The sequence below is a fragment of the Globicephala melas genome, chromosome 10, assembly GCF_963455315.2.
Source record: "Globicephala melas chromosome 10, mGloMel1.2, whole genome shotgun sequence".
In the NCBI taxonomy this organism is placed as follows: domain Eukaryota; kingdom Metazoa; phylum Chordata; class Mammalia; order Artiodactyla; family Delphinidae; genus Globicephala; species Globicephala melas.
The window spans coordinates 42,406,972-42,429,992 of NC_083323.1; the positions used below are offsets into that span (position 1 = coordinate 42,406,972).

Sequence of the window (23,021 nt, forward strand, 5' to 3'; positions counted from 1 at the left end):
ACCCCCAGTGCTAAACTACAATTCCCAGCATGCTGTGAAACTCCGTAGTTGCAGTGCGTCCGGGAAGAGAAGTCTCCGGCTCGCCATTGGCCCCGCGGGAGAAGCGTAGTAGTGTACGCAAATACAGGGGCTTTAGCTTAAGCACACACGGAGACTGCGCAGATCTCGTCTGAGTTCTGCGGAACTCACTTTGAGCACGGGGATTTTAGCCGGTAGGATTTAAGAAAGGGTTCACTTCCGGTAGCCCGGGAAGCAGTTTGAAGATGGCGTCCTCCAAGCAGGACGGACAAGCTGCAGCGTCTAGGAAAAGTGAATTTCGTAGCCAGAAGCCGAAGCCGGAGAGCCGAGGTGAGGTTGTTTGAAAACCAAAGACTGGGGTTTGGGGGTTTTGAGTTGGGGTTTTTTCCTTTCGCTGGCTGGGAACGTGTAACGCCGCCTTGGAACGTGTAACGCCGCCTTGAAGTTAAGTACCTGTAATTGCTGAAGGTTGGGGTTGTTGGCCGGACTCGCAGGAACGACTCGCCTGTATGGCGCCGGCGCGTGTTCCTAACTAATTGCTTTTGCTGGAAACCCCCAAAGTAGGGGTCTTGCTGGATGCGTCTTCTGTAAAAGAATGAGGAGGGCGCTTCGGGACCTTAAACTCGCGGCGGTGTCTGGAAATCGTTGGCAGAGTGAGGGGTGGGATGAGGTGGGAGTAGGAGGTCGTTATGCATATGAGTGAACGAGTGATAGAGTGATAATGAAGGACTGAGACAGACATGGTGATAGAAGGAGATACCAGGCGTGTTTTTAGTGCTAGTTTGTCAGCCAGTGAAGAAATTTTGGAACGTTTATTATTGTTGTTTATCGGGTTGCTGAAGTATTGCCAACACAATTCCTGTTCTTTCAACTGCGTTAATTGCTCTCTTGCTTTGCAGTCTTGTTTTATCCATTAACTTCTGTATGATTGACAGAAAGGCCAGAGAAATAGCCCGGGGCCTGCTCAACCAGACTTATTGGAAGTGTTAAAAACCTTGAACTCTCATTGTATAGGCATAAGGGAGATATTAAACGTGATTCGTTGTTGTTTTAATTAAGCGTATGGCAGAGAGGACAGTATATATGCAGCTTAAAGAATAAAACCAAAAGGAGCACACTCAGACCATTAAGTAGAATAGAGCATTACCATACCCCCAGAGCCCCCTACATGCCCTAAAGTAACCATTCTGAATCGTGTTGATTATTCTGTTTCCTTTCTTCATAATCTTGACCACCTATGCACAAAATGTTTTAATTTCGTCAGTTTTTGAATTTTATATGAATGAGAAAGGATTGTAGATATTCTTCTGTGTCTTGCTTCTTAGGCTAAGCTTTGTTGTTATTATTCAATCAGGGCAATACTTGTAGCTGTGATTTATTCTTTTCCCTACTGTATGATGTTCCCTTGTATGAATACAGGCTAATTTATGTTTTCATTTTCTTTTTCTATCACACACCCACCCCCACCCCTCGCCACTTTCCCCCATTGGTGTCCATACGCTTGTCCTCTACATCTGTGTCTCTATTTTTGCTTTGCAAATAAGATCATCTATACCATTTTTCTGGATTCCACGTATATGCGTTAATATACTATATTGTTTTTCTCTTTCTGACTTACTTCACTCTGTATGACAGTCTCTAGATCCATCCACGTCTCAACAAATGACCCAATTTCATTCCTTTTTATGGCTGAGTAATATTCCATTGTATATATGTACCACATCTTTATCCATTCATCTGTCGATGGGCATTTCGGTTGCTTCCATGACCTGGCTATTGTAAATAGTGCTGCAATGAACATTGGGGTGCATGTGTCTCTTTTTTTTAACGTTCTATTTTTATACTAAATATATTATAATATACAATTATAAACCCACTTTAAATCCACAAAAGCAATATAATTTAAACAACAACGTTTTACAGTCTCTTTTTTCTTCTTCAAACAGAAAGTCACAAAAATTATAATCATCCTCATCAGTTCATTCGGTCCCATGTAATTAATTTTTTTTCATCTTGATCTTTTGTTAGCACTTTTATGAATTCATCAGTTTTCTATTAGAGTTCTGAAAATGCTTATTCCTTCAGTTCAGCAGTATAGTCAGTTACCAGAAACCTGTACTTCTCAGAGTCTTTTCCATGAATTCCTTGAAGATGAAACCCTTTTATAGGAACATTTTTGCAAAAGCATCAGAGTACACCCAGAACTGTCTGTAAATGACAAAAGACTTAAAAAATGACCACGGTTAAAGATTTGATGAAAGTTCATAATAATGCAATTGACAGGGAAATTTCGTTATTTCTGAGGTATACATTTTAAAATAATAACTAGAATTATGACCTATAAATTATACCAGAACATATAAGATTTTAGGAATTTCATGTAATGTCCGAAACATTTATATTAACACATTTCCATACAAATAACCCGAAGTAAGTTTAGTATTCGTTTTTTTTAAATTTTATTTTATTTATTTTTTTATACAGCAGGTTCTTATTAGTAATCAGTTTTATACACATCAGTGTATACATGTCAATCCCAATTGCCCAGTTCATCACACCACCATCCCCACGCCCCGCGGCTTTCCCCCCTTGGTGTCCATACGTTCTCTACATCTGTGTCTCAACTTCTGCCCTGCAAACCAGTTCATCTGTACCATTTTTGTAGGTTCCACATACATGCATTAATATACGATATTTGTTTTTCTCTTTCTGACTTACTCTGTATGATAGTCTCTAGATCCATCCACGTCTCAACAACTGACCCAATTTTGTTCCTTTTTATGGCTGAGTAATATCCCATTGAGTATATGTACCACAACTTCTTTATCCATTTGTCTGTCGATGGGCATTTTGGTTGCTTCCATGACCTGGCTATTGTAAATAGTGCTGCAGTGAACATTGGGGTGCATGCGTCTTTTTGAATTATGGTTTTCTCTGGGTATATGCCCAGTAGTGGAATTGCTGGATCATATGGTAATTCTATTTTTCGTTTTTTTTTTTTTTTTTTTTTTGCGGTACGCGGGCCTCTCACTGCTGTGGCCTCTCCCGCCGCGGAGCACAGGCTCCGGACGCGCAGGCCCAGCGGCCATGGCCCACGGGCCCAGCCGCTCCACGGCACGCAAGATCCCCCCGGACCGGGGCACGAACCCGCGTCCCCTGCATCGACAGGCGGACTCCCAACCACTGCGCCACCAGGGAAGCCCTATTTTTAGTTTTTTAAGGAACCTCCATACTGTTCTCCATAGTGACTCTATCAATTTACATTCCCTCCAACAGTGCAAGAGGGTTCTCTTTTCTCCACATCCTCTCCAGCATTTGTTGTTTGTAGATTTTCTGATGATGCCCATTCTAACTGGTGTGAGGTGATACCTCATTGTAGTTTTGATTTGCATTTCTCTAATAATTAGTGATGTTGAGCAGCTTTTCATGTGCTTCTTGGCCATCTGTATGTCTTCTTTGGAGAAAGGTCTATTTAGGTATTCTGCCCATTTTTGAATTGGGTTGTTTCTTTCTTTAATATTGAGCTGCATGAGCTCTTTATATATTTTGGAGATTAATCCTTTGTCCGTTGATTCATTTGTAAATATTTTCTCCCATTCTGGGGGTTGGTTTTCATCTTGTTTATGGTTTCCTTTGCTGTGCAAAAGCTTTGAAGTTTCATTAGGTCCCATTTATTTTTGTTTTTATTTCCATTACTCTAGGAGGTGGATCAAAAAAGATCTTGCTGTGATTTATGTCAAGGAGTGTTCTTTCTTTGTTTTCCTCTAAGAGTTTTGTAGTGTCCGGTCTTACATTTAGGTCTCTAATCCATTTTGAGTTTACTTTTGTGTATGGTGTTAGGGAGTGTTCCAATTTCATTCTTTTACATGTAGCTGTCCAGTTTTCCCAGCACCATTTATTAAAGAGACTGTCTTTTTTCCATTGTATATCCTTGCCTCCTTTGTCATAGATTAGTTGACCATAGGTGTGTGGGTTTAATTCTGAGCTTTCTATCTTGTTCCATTGATCTATGTTTCTGTTTTTGTGCCAGTACCATATTGTCTTGATTACTGTAGCTTTGTAGTATAGTCTGAAGTCAGGGAGTCTGATTCCTCCAGCTCTGTTTTTTTCCCTCAAGACTGCTTTGGCTATTCGGGGTCTTTTGTGTCTCCCTACAAATTTTAAGATTTTTTGTTCTAGTTCCATAAAAAATGCCATTGGTAATTTGACAGGGATTGCATTGAATCTGTAGATTGCTTTGGGTAGTATAGTCATTTTCACAATATTGATTCTTCCAATCCAAGAACATGGTATATCTCTTCATGTGTTGGTATCATCTTTAATTTCTTTCATCAGTGTCTTATAGTTTTCTGCATAGAGGTCTTTTGTCTCCCTAGGTACATTTATTCCTAGGTATTTTATTCATTTTGTTGCAATGATAAATGGGAGGGTTTCTTTCTCTTTCAGATTTTCCATCATTAGTGTATAAGAATGCAACAGATTTCTGTGCATTAATTTTCTGTTTGAATAAAAAAAAAATCCCACAAGGACTCAGAGGCAAAAAATATACAAATCAATTTTCACTGCAAAGTAAAGGACCTGTTACAGTGGAGGATTACTGGACTGAAGGTCAATATTATGACATAGTATGAGTGTGTTTCATGTTTGGTAATTGCAATCATTGTTGCTTTTGTTGTGGTCATCCATTTACAATGCTTGGTGTCCGTTTATTTTTCTCTTGTAAAAATAAAATACAGAGTGTGTGTGTGGAAAAAAAGAATATGTACAGGTGGCAGATAAACACATGAATAGATGTTTGACATCATTAGCTATTAGGGAAATGCACATGTAAGCTTCAAAGAGATATCACTGCATACCTATTGAAATGACTAAAATTAAAAAAAAATGACAACAGCAAATGCTGGAGAATATGTGGAGAAACTGGATCATTCATACATTGCTAATAGGACCTTAAAAATGATACAACCACTCTGGGAAAGCGTTTGGCAAATTCCTATAAAACTAAATGTGCAATTACCATGTGACCCAGCAATTGCATTCTTGGACATTTATCCCAGACAGATGAAACTTATATTCACACAGCAACCTGTATGTGAATGTTCACAGAAGCTTTACTTGTAATAGCCTAGAACTAGAAACAACCCAAATGTCCTTCAGTGGGTAAATTGTTAAACAAACTGGTTCATCCATACCATGGAATATTACTCAGCAATAAAAAGGAACAAGCCATTGGTACTTGCAACAACTTGGATGTATCTTCAGATGTACTTGCAACAACTTGGATGTATCTTCAAAACAAGCCATTGGTACTTGCAACAACTTGGATGTATTTTCTGAAGATACATCCAAGTTGTTTCAAGTACCAATGGCTTGTACTTGCAGTGAAAAAGCAGTGAAACTGCTTTTTGTCATAACTGTGGTGGTGATTACATGCATGAAACTAGTGATATCTGAATAATATCAAAGGATTGTGTCAATGTCAATATCCTGTACTATAGTTATGTGAGATTTTACCATTGGGGAGAACAGGGTGAACAATACAGGACTCCTCTGTATTTCTTAACTTCATGTGAATCTACAATGATCTTAAATGAAAATTTAATTTAAAAAGTAAATGGGGTCAAAATAAAAAATAAAACAAGAAAAAAAAATTTTGTATCCTGCAAATTTACCAAATTCATTGATTAGCTCTAGTAGTTTTCTGGTGGCATTTTTAGGATTCTCTATGTATAGTATCATGTCATCTGCAAACAGTGACAGTTTTACTTCTTCTTTTCCAATTTGTATTCCTTTTATTTCTTTTTCTTCTCTGATTGCTGTGGCTAGGACTTCCAAAACTATGTTGAATAATAGTGGTGAGAGTGGACATCCTTGTCTTGTTCCTGATCTTAGAGGAAATGCTTTCAGTTTTTCACCATTGAGAATGATGTTTGCTGTGGGTTTGTCGTATATGGCCTTTATTATGTTGAGGTAGGTTTCCTCTGTGCCCACTTTCTGGAGAGTTTTTATCATAAATGGGTTTTGAATTTTGTCAAAAGCTTTTTCTGCATCTATTGAGATGATCATATGGTTTTTAATTCTTCAGTTTGTTCATATGGTGTATCACATTGATTGAGTTGCATATATTGAAGAATCCTTGCATCCCTGGGATAAATCCCACTTGATCATGGTGTATGATCCTTTCAATGTGTTGTTGGATTCTGTTTGCTAGCATTTTGTTGAGGATTTTTGCTTCTGTGTTCATCAGTGATATTGGCCTGTAGCTTTCTTTTTTTGTAACATCTTTGTCTGGTTTTGGTATCAGGGTGATGGTGGCCTCATAGAATGAGTTTGGGAGTGTTCCTTCCTCTGCAGTTTTTTGGAAGAGTTTGAGAAGGATAAGTGTTAGCTCTTCTCTAAATGTGTGATAGAATTCACCTGTGATGAAGCCATTTGGTCCTGGACTTTTCTTTGTTGGAAGATTTTTAATCACAGTTTCCATTTCATTATTTGTGATTGGTCTGTTTATATTTTCTATTTCTTCGTGGTTCAGTCTTGGAAGGTTATACCTTTCTAAGAATTTGTCCATTTCTTCCAGGTTGTCCATTTTATTGGCATAGAGTTGCTTGTAGTAGTCTCTTAGGATGCCTTGCATTTCTGCGGTGTCTGTTGTAACTTCTCCTTTTTCCTGTCTAATTTTATTGATTTGGGTCCTCTCCCTCTTTTTCTTGATGAGTCTGGCTAATGGTTTATCAATTTTGTTTATCTTCTCAAAGAACCAGTTTTTAGTTTTATTGATCTTTGCTATTGTTTTCTTTGTTTCTATTTCATTTATTTCTGCTCTGATCTTTATGATTTCTTTCCTTCTGCTAACTTTGGGTTTTGTTTGTTCTTCTTTCTCTAGTTCCTTTAGGTGTAACGTTAGATTGTTTGAGATTTTTCTTGTTTCTTGAGGTAAGCTTGTATAGCTGTAAACTTCCCTCTTAGAACTGCTTTTGCTACATCCCGTTGGTTTTGGATCGTCGTGTTTTCACTGTCATTTTTCTGTAGATATTTTTTGATTTCCTCTTTGATTTCTTCAGTGATCTCTTGGTTATTTAGTAATGTATTGTTTAGCCTCCATGTGTTTGTGTTTTTTACGTTCTTTTCCCTGTAATTCATTTCTAATCTCATAGCATTGTGGTCAGAAAAGATGCTTGATATGATTTCAGTTTCTTAAATTTACTGAGGCTTGATTTGTGACCCAAGATGTGATCTATCCTGGAGAATGTTCCGTGCTTACTTGAGAAGAAAGTGTAATCTGCTGTTTTTGGATGGAATGTCCTATAAATATCAATTAAATTTATCTGGTCTATTGTGTTATTTAAAGCTTCTGTTTCCTTATTTATTTTCTTTTGGATTATCTGTCTATTGGTGTAAGTGAGGTGTTAAAGTCCCCCACTAGTATTGTGTTACTGTCGATTTCCTCTTTTAGAGTTGTTAGCAGTTTCCTTATGTATTGAGGTGCTCCTATGTTGGGTGTATATATATTTATAATTGTTATATCTTCTTCTTGGATTGATCCTCCAATCGTTATGTAGTGTCCTTCCTTACCTCTTGTAACATTCTTTATTTTAAAGTCTATTTTATCTGATATGAGTATTGCTAATCCAGCTTTGTTTTGATTTCTATTTGCATGGAATATCTTTTTCCATCCCCTCACTTTAAGTCTGTATGTGTCCCTAGGTCTGAAGTGGGTCTCTTGTAGACAGCATATATATGGGTCTTGTTTTTGTATCCATTTAGCAAGCCTTTGTCTTTTGGTTGGAGCATTTAATCCATTCATGTTTGAGGTAATTATCAATATGTATGTTCCTATGACCATTTTTTAAATTGTTTTGGGTTCATTTTTGTAGGTCCTTTTCTTCTCTTGTGTTTCCCACTTGGAGAAGTTCCTTTAGCATTTGTTGTAGAGCTGGTTTGGTGGTGCTGAATTCTCTTAGCTTTTCCTTTTCTGTAAAGCTTTTGATTTCTCTGTTGAATCTGAATGAGATCCTTGCCGGGTAGAGTAACCTTGGTTGTAGGTTCTTCCCTTTCATCACTTTAAGTATATCACGCCACTCCCTTCTGGCTTGTAGAGTTTCTGCTGAGAAATCAGCTGTTAACCTTATGGGAGTTCCCTTCTATGTTATTTGTCATTTTTCCCTTGCTGCTTTCAATAGTTTGTCTTTAATTTTTGCCAATTGGATTACTATGTGTCTTGCCATGTTTCTCCTTGGGTTTATCCTGTATGGGACTCGCTGCACTTCCTGGACTTGGGTGGCTATTTCCTTTCCCATGTTAGGGAAGTTTTTGACCATAATCTCTTCAGATATTTTCTGGGTCCTTTCTCTCTCTCTTCTCCTTCTGGGACCCTTGTAATGCGAATGTTGTTGCGTTTAATGTTGTCCCAGAGGTCTCTTAGGCTGTCTTCATTTCTTTTCATTCTTTTTTCTGTATTCTGTTCCGCAGCAGTGAATTCCACCATTCTGTTTTCCAGGTCACTTGTCCGTTCTTCTGCCTCAGTTATTCTGCTATTGATTCCTTCTAGTGTAGTTTTCATTTCAGTTATTGTTTTGTTCATCTCTGTTTGTTTGTTCTTCAATTCTTCTAGGTCTTTGTTAAACATTTCTTGCATCTTGATCTTTGCCTCCATTATTTTTCTGAGGTCCTGGATCATCTTCACTATCATTATCCTGAATTCTTTTTCTGGAAGGTTGCCCATCTCCACTTCATTTAGTTGTTTTTCTGGGGTTTCTTGTTCCTTCATGTGGTACATAGCTCTCTGCTTTTTCATCTTGTCTGTCTTTCTGTGAATGTGGTTTTTGTTCCACAGGCTGCAGGATTGTAGTTCTTCTTGCTTCTGCTGTCTGCCCTCTGGTGGATGAGGCAATCTCTGTATTTTCATTTTAATGTTGCTGGACATTTTATTGTTCCCATTGTTATTATAAACAATATGGTATAAATATCTGTGTACATACCTCCTTGTTGACACGTTAGAGAGTTTCTCTGGTTATGTACCTTACATGGGATTGGAATCCTTGAATTGTAGGGTAGGGCATGTGCAAATAATGCTAAATCTTCCCAAAGGAGTTGTGCTGCTTTACACTCCCGATGTCAGTAGATGAGCACTAACACTTGCTGTTATCTGAATTTTTCATTTCTGTCATTTTGTTAAGTGTGAAATCATATCTGATTGTGTTTTTAAATCAGACTTTCCTGATTACTAATGAGGTTACACATCTTTACATGTTTTGGGGCTATTTGTACTTCCTCCATTGTGAAACTCCTGGTGATTTCCTTAGCCAGTGGGTTTTTTTTTTTCTTTGTTTTTTTTAAATTCATAATCATTTAAGTGTTTAAATTGGGTAAGATCTTGGTCAGATATGCATTTTAAGTAATCACTATTGTAGAATTTGAGGGTTTTGGGGGGGGGATATTGAGAAGTGAACGATAAATAAAGACTAGCTAATTCTCTGTGATTTGAACCAGAAGTAACAAAGTGGATGTGAGTATAAGAAACAGAAAGCAAGTTTACCTAAGAAACAGAAAGCAAGTTTACCTGACTGGAGTGGATAAGATGAACTATAAGACCTGCTTCTTAAACTTTAGTATGCATAGGAATCTCGTCATGAGACTGTTAAGAAAGATTCCTGGGCTTCATCCCAGAGATTCACATTTAGTTGGTCTGGATGGAGCCCAAGAACTGCATTTCTAACAAACTCTCAGTTTATGCTGGTGCTTCAGGCCTATGGATCATATCTTTGAGTAGTACTGAATTAAAGCACAGCTGTTGGATTTAAGAGGTTCTTAAAATCCAGGACCAGGAGTTTTGATAAATGATATGGGAAATAATTTATAGCCCTTAGGAGGCATTTTGTTCTAGTGAGAGGAGACCTAGACTGAGCTTCATATTCCCTTACAAGTCACTTAAAAGTTTTTGAACTGAATATCTTTTATAAAATGGGAATAATAATACCAGTTCTTCCTACCTTTTGTAGTCGTGAGAGAATACAGAAATAACGCACGTGAAAGGTCTTTGGAAAACCTAAAACCCTGTACTAGTGAATATTAACTGAAAGGGTACACTGGGATCAAGCTTTTGAAAGTTTTATGTACACACACATGCACGTATATATATACACATAGGCTGCACTTCATTGAGTCTGAAAGGTTACTTATATTTAAAATAGTAATGTAAACAAAATGGTGTTTGGATCTTCAACTCTAAGATAGTGTGGTGCAGTAGAAGTTTGTAAGTGTTGAATATGTACCAGGTGTATGCCAATAAGTGTGGATCGAAGAAGAGTCCCTGCCCTTAAGGAACTTTGTCTTCTGAGGCGACTGAAATACATACAATTTTAATACAGTATTTTGGTGATAATGACAGAGGCACGTTCTTGGACTGTTGAATAATATAAAAAGCAGGGGAAAAGGAAATGCGAGGAGAGTATTGGGAAGCTTGTGAATGTATGCATACAAGTGTTCAAAACGTGTCCAAAAGAAGTTAAATCTGATGTATAGATTTTTCCCCCTTTGTAGATGAATCAGAACTCCTCACTGTTCCTGATGGTTGGAAGGAGCCAGCTTTTTCCAAAGAGGACAATCCCAGAGGACTCTTGGAGGAGAGCAGTTTTGCAACTTTGTTTCCAAAATATAGAGAGGCTTACTTGAAAGAGTGCTGGCCATTGGTACAGAAAGCCTTGAGTGAACATGTATGCATATCTTATGTATTTCTTTGAGATTTTGTTTTTGCTTATATCTTTTAAGTAACTGAATGTGTGCTGATGGATTTTTTTTTAAAGGTGCTACCATAGCTGGTTAATTTGATTCCTTTGATATTTTAAACAGACTAGATAATTATCCTTACAGTTCATTTGTTTTTAGTTTTGTGAATAATAGATTACTTGGAAAAATTCACATGCCTTTAAATATTTAGGGGATTCACAGATGGTCTGAAACTCACTTGTGAACTCCAAATTTCAGAATGTCTGCTACTATAATGGTTGCCACGAACCTGTACAGTTTGAGCTGAGGCATACTCCTGGCATTGTTTAACTTTCCTCTGCCGTGCCCCTAGAGCAGTGTATTTGATTTTATTTTTCAAACTGGATTGAGACCCCTTAGTGAATCAAGAAGTCAATTTAGTGGATATAATGAGCCTTTAGAAAAAAATACATCAATGTATCACATGTGGTAAGGATAAGTATCATTTAATGAAGCTTTTGGTTCACCTGTGTATGTAGGTACACTAGATTGATAGAAAATGTATTTGTCAGCTGTGGCACTGCTCTAGAGTCATTTGTGTGCATTAGGTATGAGGGTGGTTTAGCAAACTGCAGGCGTGTTTTACAGCTGTCTACATCGGAGATTAGACTCAATTTTGGGGTTTTTTTCGTAAACTTATAGACACCTAACCTTAGGTTTAATTGTTCGTCATTCACTATATTGAAATATTCTTCAGATTATGCTCACAAGTTAGAAAACAGCATTTTTATTTGCTTTGTTGAAATCTGATTCTTCCATTTGAAAGTTAATGCATAGTTTTAATCACTGTAGTAATCATAATCACTGCTTTTATTTTTAAACCTATGATAATTTGTTTTTACTTTGTATTTAGCTAATACAAACCAGCTAGAAAAAAGTTTGAAAGGGAAAGTCCATTCTCACTCTAGGGAGCAGATTAGAGATTAGAGCTGGATCCAGCCAAGGTAGGGAAATTATATAGCTTTACATTTTTACCTTAATTTTAAAATGTAGCCTCATTTTGACTGATATATATTTTTTAAACTAGAGATAATCTTTATTCCAATAAGTATAAATTATTCTAAAGCCAATTATAAATGTTTTCAATTGCCTGAGTTTCTTATATTCTTTGAAGTCTAACAGTAATCAATTATTTACATTAACTTTCTAGCTTCTTCAAGGAGAGAGTTAATGAATTTTGAGATAGCTTAATGGCAGACAAATTATTAATTTGGTTAGGATCGGCTCTGTAATTATCTAAAATTGAATTCATTTTCAGACAACTGCTTGTTTGCTCTTTTTGTATTGTAGCATGTTAATGCAACCCTGGACCTGATCGAGGGCAGCATGACTGTCTGTACAACAAAGAAGACATTTGATCCATATATCATCATTAGGGCCAGAGACCTAATAAAACTGTTAGCAAGGAGTGTTTCATTTGAACAGGTAAATTAAGAATTACAGAGACTTTGCTTTATTTGCCTCAACATTAGAGACAACATATAACACTGCGTCTCTTCCTGCACCATAAAGATTTCATTTTTGTGCTTAACTGTGCTTAAATTTCTTGGCTTGCAGAAGATATGTACTTGTCAAGAATATTGATGGAGTTTTCTTTTTTATTTTCCCAAAAGGCAGTACGAATTCTTCAGGATGATGTTGCATGTGACATCATTAAAATAGGTTCTTTAGTAAGAAATAAAGAAAGATTTGTAAAAAGAAGACAACGGCTTATTGGTCCCAAAGGATCTACGTTGAAGGTACTTTTTATTAGTGAAAAAGTATGTCTTCCTCTTTTGTTAGTTTTTAAGTGTACTGAATTTCAACTTATTGCTCTTTTGATGTAGGCGTTGGAACTCTTAACAAACTGTTACATTATGGTACAGGGAAACACGGTTTCAGCCATTGGACCTTTTAGTGGCTTAAAAGAGGTGAGAACTATTTATTCTCTTCAGTTAATTTTCCACAGAGAATAAATGAAATAATATAATAGTTCATTGGATAATATATTGTTTTATATATATATTTTTAGAATATGCTTTGTTTGATTTTCCATTAGTAAATTCTTCATGTAATTTGAGGGAATTCATGTAATTTCCTGGACCCTAACATATTATGGCCAACCTTTGGTAACTGAAGAGAGATCCATTTCTGAATTAGGAGGTCTGCACATCATTACTCCCTCCACTCGAATTTTAAGTGGGCATTTAAGGTCTCAGTCTGTAGCAAACATAAGAAACACGAAGTAATTACATGCATTTTTTTTTTTTTTTTTTTTTGCGGTACGCGGGTCTCTCACTGTTGTGGCCTCTCCCGTTGCGGAGCACAGGCTCTGGACGCGCCGGCTCAGTGGCCATGGCTCACGGGCCCAGCCGCTCCGCGGCACGCGGGATCCTCCCGGACCGGGGCACGAACCCGTGGCCCCTGCATCGGCAGGCAGACTCTCAACCACTGCGCCACCAGGGAAGCCCCTACATGCATTTTAATGACTGGAGAATTGAACAAATCTTGTTCTTTGCAGTAATGTATTCAGCCAGTAGAGGTCAGGCTCAGAAAACTTCCTTTAAGATATATTTTCTTTGAATGTTAATGTTTTTATGAACATCTTCTTTAGCTTGTCAGATGTTATGAGAAAATCTGTGGAGCAGATACTCTTTCTATTAACTCCTTTTGAGGCTTTTGTTATCTGTATCTGGCAGTGAGGTCTTACTTGCTTTCCAGGGCCTTTAACCTTAATTCTATTGGACCTCTTTCTCATAAGTTATCTGCTTTTTTCTCATGGGGCAATAATAACTTAAATATTTTGAATATTTCACAGTTTTGTAGAGTCTAAGTATATTATTTACTTCTTATGACAGATCCTTAAGGTAGTTTTATTTCCATATTACAAATGAAAAAGCTGGAATAGGAAAATTAAGTGCCTTTGTCGTATGAAGTGGCAGTCCCACTATTTGAGTGCATATATTCTAACTCTAAATCCAGCCCTCTTCCCCCTAAATTTTACAGCTCCAGAGTGTTGTGTTAATTCTGTGTATAGCTTTTTATCAGTAAAGTTGAGAGACTTCATTGTATCCAAGGGAGGTTGACTATTGTGAAAGACCTAGAAGCCACTCAGAACAGTTGAAGGGACTACAGTATCCAATTTGGTAGCCATTGCCTGGTTCATAGGCTATTTTGTGATATATTAATCCTCGTCTACCTAGTTCACTAAAATCTTTATACATGACTGATTCATTTTTCTTTGCAAATTTCAGGTTCGAAAAGTAGTCCTAGACACTATGAAGAATATTCATCCAATTTATAACATTAAAGTGAGTGTTCACTGTATACTACTACAAAGTTGTTTTTAGCTACAGAAACCTTTCTTGAAAGTAAATCTTTTATGAAAGCCTAATATACAAAACAGATAAAGCAGAGCTATTTGGGGTAAATTGGGGTAGAGTTCAGCCCACTCAACTCTATCCCAGTCCTATAGTTCCTTCTTTGGAAGTTTAGGCCTCTTTGGAGTACAGTTTGAAAGCTATTGAAGGGGACAGTGTAATGTAGTGATTCACTTCCAATACCAATAAAATAAGCTTCATAGGATTTGTAGTAGATGGTACCAATCCAGTTTTCTTAGGGTTTGAGCCCACATATTATATTTAAAGATGTGATCTTTTACAATTCTGCCCTTTTCTTTTTTTAATTAATTAATTTATTTAAAAAGATTTTTGTTTGGCTGTGTTGGGTCTTCATTGCAGCACACAGGATCTTTCATTGTAGCACGCAGGATCATTTGTTGCAGCGCACGGGCTTCTCTGTGGTTGTGGTGTGCGGGTTTTCTATCTAGTGGCTGCCAGCTCCAGGGCGCATGGGCTCTCTAGTTGAGGCACCCGGTGGCATATGGGATGCCCAGTGGCATATGGGATCTTCCCTGACCAGGGATCAAACCCGTGTCCCCTGCATTGGAAGGTGGATTCTTTACCACTGGCCCACTGGGGAAGTCCTGAATTCTGCCTTTTTCTATAAGTAAAGTCTGGAATATTTGAGATTGCATTAAAACCTATTTTGGAATTTAACAGTCAAATTATAGGCTCTTCGAGAGAGATCTGTTATATCCGTGTGTGCATAAAGTTCTTGATTATTCTTGGAAATGTAACCACGGTATAATGAGTTGTTTTATGATGGATATTTGTTAAACAATCCTTGAATTTAATGAAGTTAAGTTGAAAAGTCACTCTTAGATTGGGGTGAAAAAACGATTTTGAGTTACATTGGGACATCTTGCATCTGATGCCTCGTTTGCATCCTCTGATGTTTCAGTGTCTATAAAATTCAGATGGAGTAGGGGAAGTGTGAAAACATTTCGTTTTGTTGATGATGAGAAACTTTTTTTCTTTCCGTCATATTTCAGGGTGCTAGCTTCCTGCTTGTAGGAAACATCACTAATTAAGAACTCTCCCTGCTAATTGTTAGGTTGAATTTTAAAGGTTTTAATGAAATAATGGTTGAAAAACTGAGTTAGTCTTATTTTCATCTCAGTTTATTTTAATAATTCTGTCTAAATTTCTAATGGTTTTCTGATGCTTGGTTAATTATGCATGTTTGAGATTATATATTTTTTGTTTCCAGAATTGGTTTAATCCTACTGAAGAGACTAAGAATTGTTCCTTTCAATTTTATTATTTATAGGAACAATGTTGATAATGTCTTAGGTTGCAAAACATATGACTGCTAAAATTAAAAATGTTTGGGACTTCCCTGGCAGTCCAGTGGTTAAGACTTTGCCTTCCAATGCAGGGGGTGCAGGTTCGATCCCTAGTTGGGGAGCTAAGATCTCACATGCCTCGCGGCCAAAAAACCAAAAAGCATAAAACAGAAGCAATATTGTAACAAATTCAATAAAGACTTTTGATGGTCCACATCAAAAAAAAAATTTTTTTTTAATTAAAAGTTTACTTTGTTCATATATTGCCATGGTTGAAGACCTTAATGATTAAACGAGAGTTGGCGAAAGATTCTGAGTTAAGATCACAGAGTTGGGAAAGATTTTTGCCACAGTTCAAGCACAAAAATGTGAATAAACGCAAGGAACCAAAGAAGAAAACTGTTAAGAAGGAGTATACACCATTCCCACCACCACAGCCAGAAAGTCAGGTCAGTATTAAATGTTGAATTTCTTTACATGAGGGGGAAACCATTTTAATCTATTTTTGTCGGAAACTTTGAGGGTGGAATTTCTGTGTATGTACGTTTGGGTGTGTAGAGATTTAAGAAACTGAAGGTAAGTGTGAATAGGCTTATTTTGAACTAATTATATGGGGGTGGTGAGTGGAAGCTTCATACTGTGAGTGTAAACTCCGTCAAGGTAGGTGGTGTCAGTTGTGTATCTGTAGCCACTATAAATGTTCCATGGTTAAAAAAAATTCAACGATTTAGTCCACAATGCTTTCTGCTCTGCTTTAGCATCATTCATGTGACCATGTACTATAGGACTGCTCTGGATTTGAAATCTTAAGTCTAATATCTATCCTTTTTTTAAGACATGAATGCCCCTAATTTTGTCAACTGTCCTCTGGCATCATTCCCTTTCTAAAATTTCCTTTTCTCTCTTGCCCATCACTGTTTTCTTTCATACTCCCTTTTCTTCTATCAATCACACCTGCCCAACAAAACTAAAACTTAGATCAGTCCTAAAACTTGACTTGTTTCCCATAACGTGGCTACTGAACATAGCTGAAGAAAGTCATATCTTTGGATTATATCCCTTAAAAATTCACGTTTCCAATCTCAGATAGGTCTTCAGTATTCTCTGGCATCTCTGTGTCCTCTTAATTCTTTAGCCACCCTCCTACTCCAGTAAAATAAAATGCAATGTCATCTACTAGAAGTATTTGAGACTACGAGGCAAGAACTCTTTCAACTTCCTCTTATCTCAATTTTTTTTTCCATCTGCATCAATCCTTTCTTTTTCTGTTCTTTGAATTCTGTCGTCACCTGTCTTCTGAGGTGTCTTGCTTCATTATTCCCTTCCTTGGCTGTATGTTAAAGTCTTCCCTTTTACGAGTTCTTTGTGCTTAGCATGTAAACCCATCTCTTTCTGTGTACTATATCTTGTTTTCCCCATAGCCCTGTGTTTGTAGTTTTCCAGGAAGGTTTGATGAAAGGTCAAAGGTAAAAAAGGAATGATGATCATAGTAAAAATGGAAGTGTTGGATCTTGAGGTCTATTTTGGAAAACAAAGTGAAGCCAGAAGGAAAGTGTTAGTTGGGGGAAAGCGAGTATTCCAGTTACTAAACCATGCTTCTGTAACACCTGATATATTTTGTATAGCCCTGTACTGTAAGTAGTTGTCGTTTTATCTTTTTTTTTTTTAATGACTGTAAGCTTCTTGAATCAGCGATGTCTCATTTGACTTATTCTGTCACTTACTTGCTATGTAATTATGGGCATAATTTATTTAACCCCATCCATGCCTCAGTTTCTTTGTACAGAAAATAGGGATAATGATCATTCCTGTCTCAAAGAATTGTTAATAAGGATTAAGTGAGTTAGGAAGTGTAGAGAGCTTAGTATTAGAGTTTAGTAGAACATTGCCTTAGGTAGACCAATTAATTATATGTTGACTACTTAATGAATTTGCTACTGCAAATTAGTACTTAGTCTCCACATCCTGACAGTTCTTGCTTTTCATTTTGTATGCTGCAGCCTTTTTTTAAAAACAGCCTTTTACCTCTTCTCCTTTCTTCTGTACCTTTCATAAAGTGCTACTTTGCTCTCTTCACTCTTCTCAGGAACCTTCAGTCATTTCTAAATCATATCCCACTTCCCTTACCTGTCATTCATGTTTCTTCATGCTTCCCCAAAACTGTCTTTCCAGTTTCCTCTCACACTTTTCTGAATCATTGACCTTCCACCCCACCTCAAGCAGTCTGTTGTGTATTCCATGAACACATCACCTACTTTCCTACCTACATGCTTTTGTGCATATATATTCCCCTCAGCTTAGAGGACATTTCCTTCTTTTTATGTTGCTACCTTTATAGAGTAATCAGTTTTGACCCCACTGTCTTTACCTCAAGGTCACTGTTAATTTCTTAGGAATTGACTTCTCATCTACATTATTTATGATGTATTGTAAATACTGATTTCAACAGATTGATAAAGAATTGGCTACTGGTGAATACTTTCTGAAGGCAAGTCAAAAGAGGAGACAGAAAATGGAAGCAATAAAGGTAAGACCATGTCTAGCTTACAACACTAGTTGCAAAGTTTATAGATACTTGAATTCTTATTTAACTACAAAAGCGTTTTTTAATGTAGTTTTTTTTCTTAATGATGTAGGCTAAACAAGCAGAAGCTCTTAGTAGGAGACAAGAGGAAAGAAACAAAGCGTTTATTCCACCTAAAGAAAAACCAGTTGTGAAACCTAAGGAAGGTAATGCTTGTTTTCCAACTCTTGGTATGCCGTAAGTCTGTTAGAGGAAAAGTAAACCCATAGTGGATTTGTCTGAAGCTCTTTGAGTGTTAAGAAATAACCATGCGTTTCATCAATTCTCTTAGCATTTCATTAATCACAAATCCTAGGGAAAAGCGGTGGTGACTGAGATAATTTATAATTTAGTAGCAGCTAATGCTTATTTAAGAGTATCCCAGATTGACAGTCCCTTCCTGACCTCTGTGCTGAGGAAGGACTCTGTTGTGAAAGATATAAACCAGAGCAGTGAATCTTCTGTAAAAATAAAACAGTAAGATCCCTGAGCTCTGCTATCATGCCCTTTAAAAAGAGCTTATCAAAAGTTGTACTTTCTTTACTTGTGTGATCTGTGGCTTCAAATTTGATTCCTGTATGGTTAACGTGGATTTCTCATCACTTGGGCTAAAAGACACCAACAAAATAGCAGGACGATCTTTCTTACTCAGGGACTTTTAAAGACACTCAGAGAAAACACGCTGATGCCTTTTCTTCTCATTCCTAGCCTCATTTTGATCCGTCTTCTCCTCTTTCGCATTTTCTTTTCCACTAGTAACACGTGTACTCCTCTGTAAGGTAACTCTCCAAAGTAGTCAGTGGCACAGTGAGGGGAGGGAGGTCACCCAGCAGCATTGCACATGACCTGTTGGTCAAAGCCAGATGTGACAGTACTAGTTTGTTAATTTATATCAGTGTTAACAGCTTTAATATTCTACTATTCAGATCCTTGGTTATATAAAAATATCATAAGCATTATACTTTCTAGTTTGTACAATCTGTCAGTTATGTACTCTGAAGGTATTCAATAGCTAGTTTAATCTCAGTTTATTACTGATTAAAGTGTAGCTGTTCCACTCTAGTGGAGGCTTTAAGTCTGCTCTCAAGTTGCTGGGTTGTTTGATGACATTTTATCTTGTGGTTCTTTATGTCCTGAGTGCTGTTCTTTAAATAATAAGAAAAGGTTGTGTTTTTTTCCACTGCTTTTCTGTTTTGTTCACACTTATTGTGTTAAATACATGGGGTTGGGTTCTGTTAGGAGGACCTCCAGATACTCTCAGATTATGGTCTTTATTATCAAAATCTTGTTAAATGAAATACTACTAGTCATTAATTGAAAATTCGGAAAACTAAGTTTTTTAAGGAATCCTCTAAAGTTCCAATGTGGAATAAAACAATTTAAGGGAAAAATGTAATTTTAATAGTTGAATCCAGTAATTGGTTCAAATAGTTAAAGTATAATGCCATTTTCATGTATATTTTCACTAATGTATTTTTAAAGTACTTTGTTTTCTCCTAGTTAGTTAGAAGAAATTTCTAACTTTCCTTTAAGCAGGTGTTTTATCTTGTAACATGATCTTTCAATTGTAACAGTACTCTGAAATTATCGTCTTATATGTATTCTTTGTTTTATTTGGTATAATCTAAAGAATTACATGTATTGTTTTTATTTAGCTTCTACTGAAACTAAAATTGATGTGGCAGCCATCAAGGAAAAGGTTAAGAAAGCGAAGAGTAAGAAACTGGGAGCCCTTACAGTTGAAGAAGTTAAGCTTAAAATGGAAGCAGATGAAAAGAAAAAGAAGAAAAAAAAGTAACATACATAAAACAAAAATCCCTGAGCTAGAATTTATTAAGCTATCTCCTTTTGTAAAGGATTTTGAGATACTAGGGCATTAGTTGCCTTATCCCTGAGAAGTAATACCCTGATCACTTTTTTCTGAGTTTGTTTTGTTCTTTACATAAACTGCAATTCTTTATAAATTATTGTATTCTCCATGTTTTTTGAAAATTTTTATACTAGAAGGTGGTATATCTGTGTTTATATGCATTGCACCTAATCTATTCCAGGCACGTTTTATCTAGGCATGGTTTTAGGGGTAATTCTTAAGGTTGTTTATGTAAAGATTTTTGCAGTGTAGCTACTGTAATTATCCATCAAATCCAATGTCTGAGGCCATCGGTTAGTCTTTAAATATAATCATGTCCCAGCATTTGGTTTTGAGGAAAATAGATTTTTCAGTGCTCTAATGGCAACAAGTAAACATTTAGGTTTATCCCTTTTTGTAATCTTATTTTACATTTTGTTCCAAGAGTAATCCATAATCCAAAAGTGCAAGGCCTTTTAAATTAATTCCCTTAATTACTATTCCAATATGAGTCTGAGGAAGTAGTAAACCAGAAAGACATCAAATTTGCAAGAGAACAGGGAAAACCAGATATTTGGAATTGAAGCAGCAGGCAACAGGTTACATAGAAACGCTTTTTACTGATGAGGGCCAGGACTCGCCTAAATCTAGCTCACTGATTTTACATATTTAGAAGCTAAGGCACACGGGGGGTAGGTTACTCACTGAAAGTCACAGCTGTGGCAGCATGAAAACAATGCTTCTTCATAAAAAGTGGAAAGTAAAGATGAGTTTACCTTCTAATGTTAGGAAATTGAACCATTTCTTCTTTTGAGTAAGGGTTTGCTGCAAATTAGAAATAACACCCAATTTTATTTTTTAAAGCCATGTACGAATGAGGCTTTTTCCCCCCCTGGATTGTATTAGTTCAGAAGAACTAAATGAGGGTATTTGTGCTTGACCAAACTGATAATTATAACACTCAGTATTAGGATTGGTGGAGTAACAATGAGGAAAAGAGATGTGTATCTGTTACGTGGAAATATTGGCCAGTCTGGAAACACAACAGAGTAGTAACCTGTGAAACAAACATAAAATATACTCTTAAATGTTATTCCTCATAATGCAGTAACATAGCTCAGATAGATCTTATACAATTTAAGGTTTATATACATACGTGTCACTTTGTCTCGTTGTGGGTTAGCTATAAAATAAGAAAGAAAAGAATTAAAAGAATAGATACTGGTGAGGCTTTTGTTTTCTTTTAAAAAGCCAAGTCTCTTAATTGTAACCATTGACTGTTTCAACTTGTTTATATAACCTTTATATATAAACTTTTTATATACCACTACTATAAATGGAAAATCATTTTACATAATGTAACTGGCAGATAAAATAAATGCAATTAAAATAAAACAATTAAAAATAAGTATTAGTAATAATCAGTGTGAGCAATTTATTAAAATATTTTCCTGAAAGTAAGTTTCTCCTGAGAAGAATGATACTATCTATGGTCAGTAATGAAGAGACAGTGGCCTCTCTCATACATTCCAGTTTGTCATTAGTATATCAGTAGGGCATTTGGATATCAAAGTCATATTTACTCCTCTCCTTCCACTGAGCTTTATTAAGATTTTGACATTCAGAGCACTGGGAAGAGAATTCCACATCTGCCATAGCCTCCTTATACTTTTTAAATGGTCAGACACCTCTTTTACACCGGTTCTATGCCAGCTGCTGTTGCACCCCTATGGTGGAATCCATCAAGGAGCTGACCCTCTGGTACTCGTGAGCATCCCTGGTCATCATACCTGTGACTGACTGGGCTTTGCTGTGGTGAATTGCGACGAAGCTTCCGCTTCTTTAACTTTTCCTGGCAGTTATATCCATGAAATCAAGGTATGATATGCTTGCTAGTTATATTTTTTCTTACATATATATATTTTTAAAATGTTAAACATTCAACTTTTGAACATTGAAACAAATGTCATCCATGCACTAGCTAAAAATCAGCTTGTGTACCATTGGTGTGCCCAGCACATTTTGCAAAACCATCCTGATTTGACCTCCATTGGTATTTATTGAACCTACCAGTATCTAGAAGACCACAAAGGGATTTTTTTCCTCCAGTGTTTGCCACAATTTGTCAGAGACAAAATCTGATAAATAAAAGCTTTTATCCTCTAACCCTTACCCTCCTGCAAATTAGCGTGCGTTTTCCTTTGTCTCTCTTAAGAGCCCAGGGGCTTTTCATTATTGGACTACAGCCTTAATTTTCTGAATTTTATCCCACAAGGTTAGAGACCATGTCAGGCTAGATCTCTAAGATTAAAAGCTAAAACTCCAGCAGTTTTCTTCTTGTTATCATTGTGCTGGTGGTGTTACTGTCTAGATTTTTATAGAGAATGATTTTTTTAAGGAAATATGCAAATTAGCAATTATTTGCTTTCTAGACTAGGCACTTTGGTTACAAAGTTGAATTAGATAGGCATAATTCCTGCCTGTTTGGAATTCAGAGTCTAGTGGGAAAGACAGCTAACCAGTGGCAACAGTTAAATTACTTTTTACATAATTTAAAATTATTGTCTCAGTTTTCATCACAGATTCTAAAGAAGCATGAGTGAGTCTTGTTCATGAGCATAAAAACATATCATCTAAAACTTGGGCACAAAGAAGACACCAAAATACCAAGAGTAAACTCAAGATCTGAGATTACAGGAAGGATGAATTTGGGGATAATAGATAATATTTACTGAGTGATACTGTATTTTTTTTCATTCGTTTCACGAAACCTGTGAAGAGGTGCCACCGTCTACATTTCATTAATGAGGAAACAGGTCCAGACACTTGCCCAGCGTCACAATGGTGGAACTGGAAATTGAACTCTAAAATCTGTGGTTTTAACTCTTATGTCATACTGCCTAACTTGGAAAAAAAAAAAAAAGACATGCTTTCGTAGTGTTGGAGTAACATGAAAAATTCAGTTAACATTGGTGCTCTGAGAAGGGATTTGTTGCACTATGGCTACATGTTAGTGAGTTCTCTAAACAAAATTATGAGGGAAAGAATGGTTGAACTGGAGAGAAATGACTGGCTCAGAAAGCTGGTAGAAAAAGCGTCTCTGTAGCTGGAGTAAAAATGAGAACTCACTGTTTACAAATCAGGAGGAAGGGAAAAGCAGT

General features: G+C 36.6%; 2 protein-coding genes across 3 annotated transcripts in view; one reads left to right on the forward strand and one right to left on the reverse strand.

The window, feature by feature from the left end:
• Window positions 1-216: 216 nt before the first annotated feature.
• KRR1 (KRR1 small subunit processome component homolog) lies at window positions 217-21,291 on the forward strand. 2 transcript variants are annotated; one of them, XM_030866242.2, is made up of 10 exons: window positions 217-348; window positions 10,558-10,730; window positions 12,073-12,207; window positions 12,396-12,521; window positions 12,609-12,692; window positions 14,016-14,072; window positions 15,727-15,897; window positions 17,898-17,975; window positions 18,085-18,178; window positions 19,667-21,291. In XM_030866242.2, the coding sequence occupies exons 1-10, from the start codon at window positions 264-266 to the stop codon at window positions 19,807-19,809; spliced, it is 1,146 nt and encodes a 381-aa protein (XP_030722102.1). In that variant the 5' UTR covers window positions 217-263; the 3' UTR covers window positions 19,810-21,291. The 2 variants fall into 2 exon arrangements, with proteins under 2 accessions (XP_030722102.1, XP_030722104.1); XM_030866244.2 differs by lacking the exon at window positions 14,016-14,072.
• The window catches only part of GLIPR1 (GLI pathogenesis related 1), a 42,181-nt gene continuing 38,858 nt past the window's right edge, over window positions 19,699-23,021 (reverse strand). The window contains exons 6-7 of the mRNA XM_030866247.2: window positions 21,017-21,043; window positions 19,699-20,917 (exon numbers count right to left, since the gene is read on the reverse strand). Of these exons, the coding sequence (XP_030722107.1) occupies window positions 20,763-20,917; window positions 21,017-21,043 (182 nt within the window). The 3' untranslated portion in view covers window positions 19,699-20,762. The remainder of the gene's footprint in view (window positions 20,918-21,016; window positions 21,044-23,021) is intronic.